Genomic DNA, 13,048 nt, shown 5'->3' with positions numbered 1-13,048 from the left:
CACTCACTCACTCACACACCCACTCACACACCCACACACTCACACACTCACTCAGTCACTCACACACTCACTCAGTCACTCACACACTCACCCACTCACTCACACTCACACACTCACACACTCACACACTCACACACTCACACACTCACCCACTCACTCACACTCACACACTCACACACTCACACACTCACACACTCACTCGCACACTCACTCACACACTCACTCACTCACACACTCACACACTCACTCACTCACACACTCACTCACTCACTCACACACTCACTCACAAACTCACTCACTCATTCACTCACTCACTCACACACACACACACTCACTCACTCACACACTCACTCACTCATTCACTTACTCACTCACTCACAAACTCACTCACTCACTCACACACACACACACACACTCACTCACAAACTCACTCACTCATTCACTCACTCACTCACTCACACACACACTCACTCACACACTCACTCACTCACTCACACACACACACACTCACTCACTCACAAACTCACTCACTCACTCACACACTCACTCACACACACACTCACTCACTCACACACTCACTCATTCATTCACTCACTCACTCACTCACACACTCACTCACTCACACACTCACTCACTCACACACTCACACACTCACACCTCATAGAGCACAGCTTCGAGGGCATGGGTGGCACCTTCAAGTGCCCCGTGTGCTTTACCGGTACGCACACACACGCACACGCAAACACGCACGGGCACCCACCACGACACACACACGCACACTCACTCACTCACTCACACACTCACTCACACACTCACTCACACACTCACACACACACGCACGCACGGACCCACTCACACACTCACTCACACACTCACACACTCACTCACTCACTCACACACTCACTCACTCACTCACAAACTCACTCACTCATTCACTCACTCACTCACTCACGCACTCACACACTCACACACACACGCACGCACGGACCCACTCACACACTCACTCACACACTCACTCACACACTCACTCACACACTCACTCACACACGCACGCACGGACCCACTCACTCACACACTCACTCACGCACTCACACACTCACACACTCACACACTCACTCACACACTCACTCACTCACTCACACACTCACACACTCACTCACACACTCACCCACACACTCACTCACACACTCACACACTCACTCACTCACACACCCACTCACACACCCACACACTCACACACTCACTCAGTCACTCACACACTCACTCAGTCACTCACACACTCACCCACTCACTCACACTCACACACTCACACACTCACACACTCTCACACACTCTCACACTCACACACACACACTCACACACACACTCACACACTCACCCACTCACACACTCACTCACACACTCACACACTCACTCACACACTCACTCACACACTCACTCACACACTCACACACTCACTCACACACTCACTCACACACTCACTCACACACTCACACACTCACACACTCACTCACACACTCACTCACTCACTCACACACTCACACACTCACTCACTCACACACTCACTCACACACTCACCCACACACTCACTCACACACTCACACACTCACTCACTCACACACCCACTCACACACCCACACACTCACACACTCACTCACTAACACACACACTCACACATTCACCCACACACTCACACACACTGACTCACTTACACACACACCCACTCACTCACACACTCACTCAGTCACTCACACACTCACTCAGTCACTCACACACTCACTCAGTCACTCACACACTCACCCACTCACTCACACTCACACACTCACACACTCACACACTCTCACACACTCTCACACTCACACACACACACTCACACACACACTCACACACTCACCCACTCACACACTCACTCACACACTCACTCACCCACTCACACACTCACTCACTCACACACTCACTCACTCACACACTCACACACACACTCACACACACACTGACTCACTCACTCACACACACACTCACTCACACACTCACTCACCCACTCACACACTCACACACTCACCCACTCACACACTCACTCACTCACACACTCACGCACACACTCACACACTCACTCACACACTCACTCACACACTCACTCACACACTCACTCACACACTCACTCACACACACCCACACACTCACACACCCACCCACACACACACACTCACACACCCACTCACTCACACACACTCACACTCACACACTCGCACACTCACTCACTCGCACACTCACACACTCGCACACTCACTCACACTCACTCACACACTCGCACACTCACTCACTCACTCACCCACTCACTCACTCACACACCCACTCACACACCCACACATTCACCCACTCACTCACACACTCACACACTCACACACTCACACACTCACACACTCACTCACACACTCACTCACACACTCACTCACACACAAACAGAACCTGCTTGGGGCATGCGGTGGCTGGGCATGTGGGCTGGAGCATGTCCCAGCCAAATGCTGCCTGGTTTGCCGGAGCAGTTCACTGATGGGACTTTGTCCAGATCGTTCAAGGATTTGTGAGCTCCTCACACAATCCAGCCTGCAGGTTAAACCCAGGATGGATCGTAGGCAGGCCAGCCTAAATGTTTCCAACCGGCGAAGATGCTCCATTAGGAGGGTCCACGTTTCGCAGGTGTAGAGAAGGGAGGGAATGACCGTGGCCGAGAAGACGCGAAGCTTCGTGCGGAGCGACAGACCAGGTAGCATCCACACAGCAGCGTTTCGCAACCGATTAAAACATATTGCCGCTCGACTGATTCGGAGTGAGACCTCTGCTGTTAAACTGGAGCCGGTCATGAGCACACTGCCCAGATATGGGACACTATCCACTCTCTCCACTACTTCCCCATCACTGATTGGGAGTTGTGGGGGTGGAGTGTCCGATAGTACAAAATACCCAGGCAGGTGCTTAGTTTTGGTGGGGCTGATGGTAAGGCCCCACCTCTTAGTGGCACGCTCCAGTCTCAGCAGCAGCGTCTCCAACTCCTCCTCTGACTGAGCAGCAATCACCAAATCATCATCATACTTACTATGGTTGAGCAATAGGGAGCCATCCTTTGACCGCACCCGGGCATCGATCAGCCTTCCATTGTATCTGTATCAGATGGAGATTCCTCTGGTACAGCCATAGAAGGCTTCACGAACTACGTGGTCGAAATAGATGTTAAATAATATGGGAGCCAGAAGACATCCCTGTCGCACCTCAAGGTGAACAGGGAATGGCTCCGACTCCCGGCCACGTATTTTTACCCGGGCCCGCTCACCATCATGAAGGTCCTTAAATGATCGTGAGCAGAGGGTCAGGGACTCCGAAAGGATGAAGAACTGTCCACAGCCCTGGCCTGTTGATGGAATCGTAGTCTTTGTCCAGGTCAATAAAGCAGAGATGTAGGTCTTGTTGGAATTCCTTACACTTCTTCTGTAGCAGACGGACAGAGAATATGGCATCTGTGCAGAACCGCCCTTTCCTGAAACCGCATTGGGGCTCCGCAAGCCTCTCATCAGCGTGCCTGGCAAGGCGGTGTTTAATAATCCTTGCCAGGACCTTTCCCGGGACACTGAGAAGAGAGATGCCCCTGTAGTTGTAACAGTCTGTGCGGTCCCCACTCTTTCAGAGGTGGGACCACCTCTGAAAGAGTGGGGACCACCAGGGCATCCTTCTAATCCTGCGGAACTCGTCCAGTGGTCCAGACAGTTGTGATGATGTCATGTAGGGCTTTCTGCACACAGCTGCCAAAAACGCGCACACACACCTATTCACCCACACACCTACACCCCCACTCACCAACACACCCACTCACTCACCCACACACCTACCCAAACACACACCTACCCCCCCCCCACACACACCTACCCCCACCTACCCCCCCACACACATCTACCCCCACATACCCCCCCACACACACCTACCCCCACCTACCCACACACACACAACAACAACCGCCATTCGCCACTAAGTAGCGGTGACATCACCACGACGCTTGTGCCAGGCCATGTGCACCTTGAGGCCACGTGAAGTGTCGAACGCCAGCCGGCAGGAGGTCACGGGGCAGACCCAGCAGGTGCCACGGGTCGACTGACCGAGATGACCGAGATGACTGGCTGATGCACCACCTGTGCCCCCTACTGTGCCAACTTGCTGTGCTTTAGCCACCCGGCGCTCCGCTCGTTGTTGTGAGCGTCGCAACTCCGCCCTCCGTTGTTGTTGGAGGGCGACTGCCTCCAACTGCCCAGTAGCGTCCTTCACGAGCCTCCTCCACTGAGGCCGATCTTGACACCGCTGGTACCAGTCATCGGCAAGTCCACTCAGCTCCACGTCCTCCTGTACCACATCACTCCATCTCTTCTCTAGCCCGTGCCGCGCCCGTTTAGCCCCCTCGATCCAGCCGAACAAAAGCTGCTTAGGCATGCGGTGGCTGGGCATGCGGGCTACATGACCCAGCCAACGCAGCCTTGCCTGCCGGAGGAGCTCACCGATGGGACTTTGTCCAGATATTTCAAGGATTTGTGAGCTCCTCACACAATCCAGCCTGGTTAAACCCAGAATGGATCGTAGGCAGGCCAGCCTAAATGTTTCTAACCGGCGAAGATGCTCCACTAGGGGGGTCCACGTTTCGCAAGCGTAGAGAAGGGAGGGAATGACTGTGGCCGAGAAGACCTGAAGCTTCGTCCAGAGCGACAGACCAGGTAGCTTCCACACAGCGTTACGCAACCGATGAAAAGATATTGCCGCTCGACTGATTATGAGTGAGACCTCTGCTGTCAAACTGGAGCCGGTCATAAGCACACTGCCCAGGTATGGGAAACTCTCCACTCTGTCCACAACTGCCCCATCACCAATTGGGAGTTGTGGGGGTGGAGTGTCCGATGGTACAAAATACCCAGTCAGGTGCTTAGTTTTGGTGGGGCTGATGGTAAGGCCCCACCTCTTGGTGGCACGCTCCAAGTTCAGCAGCAACGCCTCCAACACCCCCCCTTCACCACACACACCACACACACCCCACACCACACACCCCCCCCCCACACACACCACACACACCACACACACCCACACCACACCCCCCACCACACACACCACACACACCCCCCACACACACCACACACACCCCCCCCACACACACACCACACACACACCCCCCCCCACACACCCACACCACCCCCCCCCCCACACACACCACACACCCCACCACCCACACCACACCCCCCCCACACACACCCCCCCACACACACCCCCCCACACACACCCACCACACCACACACGCACACCCCACCCCCCCCCCACACAGCCACACCACCCCCCCCCACACACACCACACACCCCACCACCCACACCACACCCCCCCCATACACACACACACCCACACCACACCACACCCCCCCCCCACACACACCCACCACACACACCCCCCACACACCCCCCCCCCACACACACACACCCACACCACACACGCACACCCCCCCCCCCCCACACACACCCCCCCACACACACACTCCCCACACACACACACCCACACCACACCACACACGCACACCCCACCCCCCCAACACAGCCACACCACCACATCCACACCACACCCCCCACCACACACACCACACCCCCCCCACCACACACACCACATACACACCCCCCCCACACACCCACACCACACCCCCCCACACACACCACACACCCCACCACCCACACCACACCCCCCCCACACACACCCCCCCACACACACCCCCCCACACACACCCACCACACCACACCCCCCCCCACACACACCCCCCACACACCCCCCCCCCCACACACCCACACCACACCACACACGCACACCCCACCCCCCCACACAGCCACAGCACCACACCCACACCACACCCCCCACCACACACACCACACACCCCCCCACCACACACACCACATACACACCCCCCCCCACACACACACCCCCCACAAAAGATCCCCCGTATAGCCTTAACACACACACCCCCCACACACACCCCCCCCCACACACACACACCCACACCACACCACACACGCACACCCCACCCCCCCAACACAGCCACACCACACCACCCACGCAACGAGCCCCCGTGTGGCTCCGCTACCTCTACCTAAACTCTTAGTTTTTTTCGGTAAAGTCACGTAGGTAAAAAATAAAAAGGAAATTAAAATTAATCAAAAATAAAATACTATTATTATATTTTTTATAAATTTTTATTAAAAAATGAAATGAAATTAAAATTAATACAAATAAAATAATAATATTTAATTTGTATTAATTTTCTTTTAATAAAAAAAAATGAAATAAAAATTAATAAAAATAAAATAATATTATTTTACTTTTCATTAATTTTTATCAAAAAAAAAATGAAATTAAAATTAATAAAAATAAAAAAAACATTATTTTACTTTTATTAATTTTTATCTCAAATTTTTTTTTAAAATAAAATTAATAAAAATAATATTATTTTATTTCTACTAATTTCATTTTTTTTTTCACCTACGTGACTTGACCGAAAAAACCACGAGTATCAAATCCTCGCGGTCACGAAATCTCCGCTACCTCTAACCCACTCCTCCGGCACGCTACCGCCGCCGCCGGCACGCCGCCGGCACCACCACCACCACTACCACCACCACTACCACCACCACGGCGCCGCTGGTCTCTCTCCGAGGCCGTCGGGGCGTCTCTCGCCTAATTAATGTGGCGCGCGCCGAGACGGCTCGCCAGATGGCGTCCGCCGGGAGCCGCGGGGGCGGTGGGGGGGTGGGGCCGTTGAGCACGAGGGGGCGGTGGGGGGCTGTGTGGGGTGGGGGGGCTGTGTGGGGAGGGGGGGCTGTGTGGGGCTGTGTGGGGGGGGGGGCTGTGTGGGGGGGGGGGCTGTGTGGGGAGGGGGGGCTGTGTGGGGAGGGGGGGCTGTGTGGGGGGGGGGGGCTGTGTGGGGGGGGGGCTGTGTGGGTGGGGGGGCTGTGTGGGGAGGGGGGCTGTGTGGGGAGGGGGGCTGTGTGGGGAGGGGGGGCTGTGTGGGGGCGGGGGGCTGTGTGGGGGGGGGGTAGAGCGGGGGAGGAGGGGGGGGGTAACGAGTTAACCGTGCCGGGGTCCATCGTAGCCGTCACCGCGACCACCACCATCATCATCATAAACACCATGACCACCACCACCACCCCTATAGCCACCACCGCTATCGCCACAACCACCCCTATAGCCACCCCTATAGCCACCACCCCTATAGCCACTACCATCCCTACAGCCACCACCACCCCTATAGCCACCACCACCCCTATAAAAAGACAGACAAAGATCCCCCGTGTAGCCTTAACAGACTGTAGGGGCAAGTGCTGTTAGCGAGCACCTATGAAGGCCGGCACAAGACACGAGGGGGTGGGTGGCCAGCACCACGCCCGACCGCCTTTGTCTCCCCAGTGGCGATGTTTACTACACACCGCACCAGGTACTCATTTCAGGCTGAGTCGACCTAGGGGAGGCCCAGGACCGGTTCAGATAATCGTCACTGGTGTTGGCCGTGAGCGGGAATCGAACCCGGATCGCCGGGTTCAAAGCGCAGCGTAGCGCTAACCGCTGCACTACCACATCTGCTGGACTACATAGTGACGGAACAGCGGATGTCCTTGACACCAGGACCTACCGTGGAGCTGATCTGCCCTCTTACCATCGACCTGTCTTCTGTAAGATGCGCCTGCCATTCTTCCACTCAGGTGGTGGGTGTACACCCAGGACGCCATTCAAATCTAAGGTGGCCTGGTCTCAGTTAGCTGATGAAAGTTGCAAGCGAGAATTTCATCATCGCTTGCGGCTGGGGTTGGCATCGGCCCCCACTCCTCCAGATGTCGAGGGTAAATGGGCGAGGTTTAGGACTGTGACTCATGCAGCTGCAATGGCTGCTTTGGGTACGCGGTCCAGAACTCCCCAGAGACCCTGGCTGACAGAGGAGGTGTTCAGGATGGCTGAGAAAAAGCGACAGGCCCACTCTCATCGGCTACAGCATCCCACGTTAGAGAATGAGGAGGCTTACCGCAGCCTTCGCTCGGAGATTCGGAGAGCCGTGAGGCGCTGCAAGGATGGGTGGTGGTCGCGGGTTGCTGAGGAGATGGAGTCTGCCTCAGTGGCCCGCGATCACAAATCTCTATTTAACTCCATAAAAAAATGTACCTGCAGCGCCACACCTATTAACATCATTAGGGGAAAAACGGTGATCTAATCTCCGACACCCAGGAACAGATTTGCAGATTTGCTGAGCATTTCTGTGAAGTCCTGGGGGAGGGGACATCCCTCGGCATGGAAAACATCGTGGCACAAAGTGGGGTTGACCCTGCTGAGGCTGCGGTGCCTCATATATTGGAAAAAGTCACCCCCTGTGAGTGGCTGGCTGAGGTGCCATCTGTTGAGGAAGTACTGAGGGCGATCCAGAGTCTGAGACCAGGAAAGGCACTGGGCAGAGATGATCTCCCAAGCGAAATGCTGTGCGCAGACTGGACCACTGGACGGGTTCCGCAGGATTGGAAGGATGCCCTGGTAGTCCCCCTCTTTAAGAAGGGGGACCGCACAGACTGTAACAACTACAGGGGCATCTCACTCCTCAGTGTGCCGGGAAAGGACCTGGCAAGGATTATTCAACATCGCATTGCTAGGCATGCTGAGGAGAGGCTTGTGGAGCCTCAATGTAGTTTCAGGAAAGGGCGGTCCTGCATGGATGCCATATTTTCTATCCGTCTGCTACAGCAGAGGTGTAGGGAATTCCTACAAGAATTACATCTTTGCTTTATTTACCTGGTCAAGGCATATGATACCATCAATAAGCCTGGGCTCTGGGTTGTTTTTCGTGCTTTCGGAGTCCCTGACCCTCTGCTCACGATCATGAAGGACCTTCATGATGGTGAGCGGGCCTGGGTAAAACTACGTGGCCGGGAGTCAGAGCCATTCCCTGTACACCTTGGGGTGCGACAGGGATGTCCTCTGGCTCCCACATTATTTAACATCTATTTCGACTGCGTAGTTCGTGAAGCCTTCAATAGCTGTACCGGAGGAATTTCCATCTGGTACAGATACAATGGGAGGCTGATCGATGCGAGTGTGCGGTCAATGGATGGCTCCCTATTGCTCAACCATGTTACGTATGCCGACAACCTGATAATCGCAGCTCACTTAGAGGAGGAGTTGGAGGCGCTGCTGCTGAGACTGGAGCTTGCTACTAAGAGGTGGGGCCTTACCATCAGCCCCACCAAAACTAAGCACCTGCCTGGGTATTTTGTACCATCGGAAACTCCACCCCCACAACTCCCAATTGGTGATGGGGCAGTTGTGGAGAGAGTTGAGAGTTGCCCATACCTGGGCAGTGTGCCCGGCTCCGGTTTAACAGCAGAGGTGTGTGGAAGCTACCTGGTATCTCGCTCCATACGAAGCTTCAGGTCTTCTCGGCCACGGTCATTCCTGCCCTTCTCTACGTTTGCGAAACGTGGACCCCCAATGGAACATCTTCATCGGTTAGAAACATTTAGGCTGGCCTGACTACGATCCATCCTGGGTTTAACCAGGCTAGATTTTGTGAGGAACTCACAAATCCTTAAAAGATCTGGACAAAGTCCCATCGGTGAGCTCCTCCGGCAGGCAAGGCTGCGTTGGCTGGGTCATGTAGCCCGCATGCCCAGCCACCGCATGCCTAAACAGCTTTTGTTTGGCCGGATCGAGGGGGCTAAACGGGTGCGACACGGGCTAGAGAAGAGATGGAGTGATTTGGTACAGGAGGATGTGGAGCTGAGTGGACTTGCCGATGACTGGTACCAGCGGTGTCAAGATCGGCCTCTGTGGAGGAGGCTCGTGAAGGACGCTACTGGGCAGTTGGAGGCAGTCGCCCTCCAACAACAACGGAGGGCGGAGGAGCGACGCTCACAACAACGAGCGGAGCGCCGGGTGGCTAGAGCACAGCAAGTTGGCACAGTAGGGGGCACAGGTGGTGCATCAGCCAGTCATCTCAATCATCTCAGTCAGTCGACCCGTGGCACCAGCTGGGTCTGCCCCGTGACCTCCTGCCAGCGGGCCTTCGACACTTCACGTGGCCTCAAGGTGCACATGGCCTGGCACAAGCGTCGCGGTGACGTCACCGCCACTTAGTGGCGAATGGCGGTTGTTGTTGTTGTGTCAATGTGTGTGCGTGTGTGATCGGACTCTGTGGAGGAGGCTCGTTAATGACGCTGCTGTTGCTGCTGGGCAGTTGGAGGCAGTGGCCCTCCAGCAACAACAGCGGAGGGCAAAGGAGCGACGCTCACAACAACGAGCGGAGCGCCGGGCGGATAAAACGCAGCATATTGGCACAGTAGGCGGGGGGTGGGGGGGTGCCATGGTGGTAGTGCATCGGCCAGCAGTCATCTCAGTCAGTCGACCCGTGGCACCTGCTGGGTCTGACACGTGACCTCCTGGCTTCACGTCACGTGGCCTCAACGTCGTGGTGACGTCACACCTACTTAGTGGCGAATGGCGGTTGTTGTTGTTGTTGTTGTGACTGTGGCTGACTGTGTGTGTGTGTGTGTGGCTGTGTGTGTGTGTGTAACAGTGTTCGTGCAGGCCTGCAAGCTGCAGCAGCACATCTTTGCTGCACACGGACAGGAGGACAAAATCTACGACTGTGCGCAGTGTCCACAGAAATTTTTCTTCCAGACGGAGCTGCAGGTTAGGGCACCACGACACAGCACACAGAGCCCCATAGACTCACCACATAGAGACCCATAGACTCACCACATAGAGACCCATAGACTCACCACACAGAGACCCATAGACTCATCACAGAGACCCATAGACTCACTACACAGAGACCCACAGACTCACCACACAGAGACCCATAGACTCACCACACAGAGACCCATAGACTCATCACAGAGACCCATAGACTCATCACAGAGACCCATAGACTCATCACACAGAGACACATAGACTCACCACACAGAGACCCATAGACTCACCACACAGAGACCCATAGACTCATCGCACAGAGACCCATAGACTCATCGCACAGAGACCCATAGACTCACCACACAGAGACCCATAGACTCACCACACAGAGACCCATAGACTCATCACACAGAGACCCATAGACTCACCACACAGAGACCCATAGACTCACCACACAGAGACCCATAGACTCACCACACAGAGACCCATAGACTCATCACGCAGAGACCCATAGACTCACCACACAGAGACCCACAGACTCACCACGCAGAGACCCTTAGACTCACCACACAGAGACCCATAGACTCACCACACAGAGACCCATAAACTCACCACACAGAGACCCACAGACTCACCACACAGAGACCCATAGACTCACCACAGAGACCCATAGACTCACACAGAGACCCACAGACTCACCACACTGAGACCCACAGACTCACCACACAGAGACACATAGACTCATCACAGAGACCCATAGACTCACACAGAGACCCATAGACTCATCACAGAGACCCATAGACTCATCACAGAGACCTACAGACTCAACACAGAGACCCACAGACTCATCACAGAGAAACCCATAGACTCACACAGAGACCCATAGACTCACACAGAGACCCACAGACTCACCACACAGACTCACAGACTCACCACACAGAGACCCACAGACTCATCACCCAGAGACCCATAGACTCACACAGAGACCCACAGACTCACACAGAGACCCACAGACTCATCACACAGAGACCCACAGACTCACCACACAGAGACCCAGAGACTCATCACACAGAGACCCATAGACTCACCACACAGAGACCCACAGACTCATCACAGAGACCCACAGACTCACCACACAGAGACCCATAGACTCATCACAGAGACCCACAGACTCACCACACAGAGACCCACAGACTCACCACACAGAGACCCACAGACTCACCACACAGAGACCCATAGACTCATCACACAGAGACCCATAAACTCACCACACAGAGACCCACAGACTCACCACACAGAGACCCATAGACTCACCACAGAGACCCATAGACTCACACAGAGACCCACAGACTCACACTGAGACCCACAGACTCACCACACAGAGACACATAGACTCATCACAGAGACCCATAGACTCACACAGAGACCCATAGACTCATCACAGAGACCTACAGACTCAACACAGAGACCCACAGACTCATCACAGAGAAACCCATAGACTCACCACACAGAGACCCACAGACTCACCACACAGACTCACAGACTCACCACACAGAGACCCACAGACTCATCACCCAGAGACCCATAGACTCACACAGAGACCCACAGACTCACACAGAGACCCACAGACTCATCACACAGAGACCCACAGACTCACCACACAGAGACCCAGAGACTCATCACACAGAGACCCATAGACTCACCACACAGAGACCCACAGACTCATCACAGAGACCCACAGACTCACCACACAGAGACCCATAGACTCATCACAGAGACCCACAGACTCACCACACAGAGACCCACAGACTCACCACACAGAGACCCACAGACTCACCACACAGAGACCCATAGACTCATCACAGAGACCCACAGACTCACCACACAGAGACCCACAGACTCACCACAACAGAGACCACAGACTCATCACAGAGACCCACAGGCTCACCACACAGAGACCCATAGACTCATCACAGAGACCCACAGACTCACCACACAGAGACCCACAGACTCACCACACAGAGACCCATAGACTCACACAGAGACCCACAGACTCACCACACAGAGACCCACAGACTCACCACACAGAGACCCATAGACTCATCACAGAGACCCACAGACTCACCACACAGAGACCCACAGACTCATCACACAGAGACCCACAGACTCACCACACAGAGACCCACAGACTCATTACACAGAGACCCATAGACTCACCACACAGAGACCCACAGACTCATCACAGAGACCCACAGACTCACCACACAGAGACCCACAGACTCATCACAGAGACCCACAGACTCACCACACAGAGAC

The 13,048-nt window shown here is 54.8% G+C and overlaps 1 protein-coding gene across 1 annotated transcript in view; it reads left to right on the top strand.

Moving 5' to 3' along the window:
- The window catches only part of LOC144741120 (zinc finger protein 521-like), a 22,774-nt gene extending 10,140 nt beyond the window's left edge, over positions 1–12,634 (top strand). The window contains exon 3 of the mRNA XM_078623755.1: positions 10,617–12,634. Within this exon, the coding sequence (XP_078479881.1) occupies positions 10,617–10,792 (176 nt within the window). The 3' untranslated portion in view covers positions 10,793–12,634. The remainder of the gene's footprint in view (positions 1–10,616) is intronic.
- The last annotated feature ends 414 nt before the right edge of the window (positions 12,635–13,048 follow it).

Source organism: Lampetra planeri, unplaced genomic scaffold (assembly GCF_965212315.1).
Source record: "Lampetra planeri unplaced genomic scaffold, kcLamPlan1.2.h2 scaffold_428, whole genome shotgun sequence".
In the NCBI taxonomy this organism is placed as follows: domain Eukaryota; kingdom Metazoa; phylum Chordata; class Hyperoartia; order Petromyzontiformes; family Petromyzontidae; genus Lampetra; species Lampetra planeri.
Note: the sequence above shows the minus strand (reverse complement) of the source record. Positions and strands in the feature narration are given on the sequence as shown.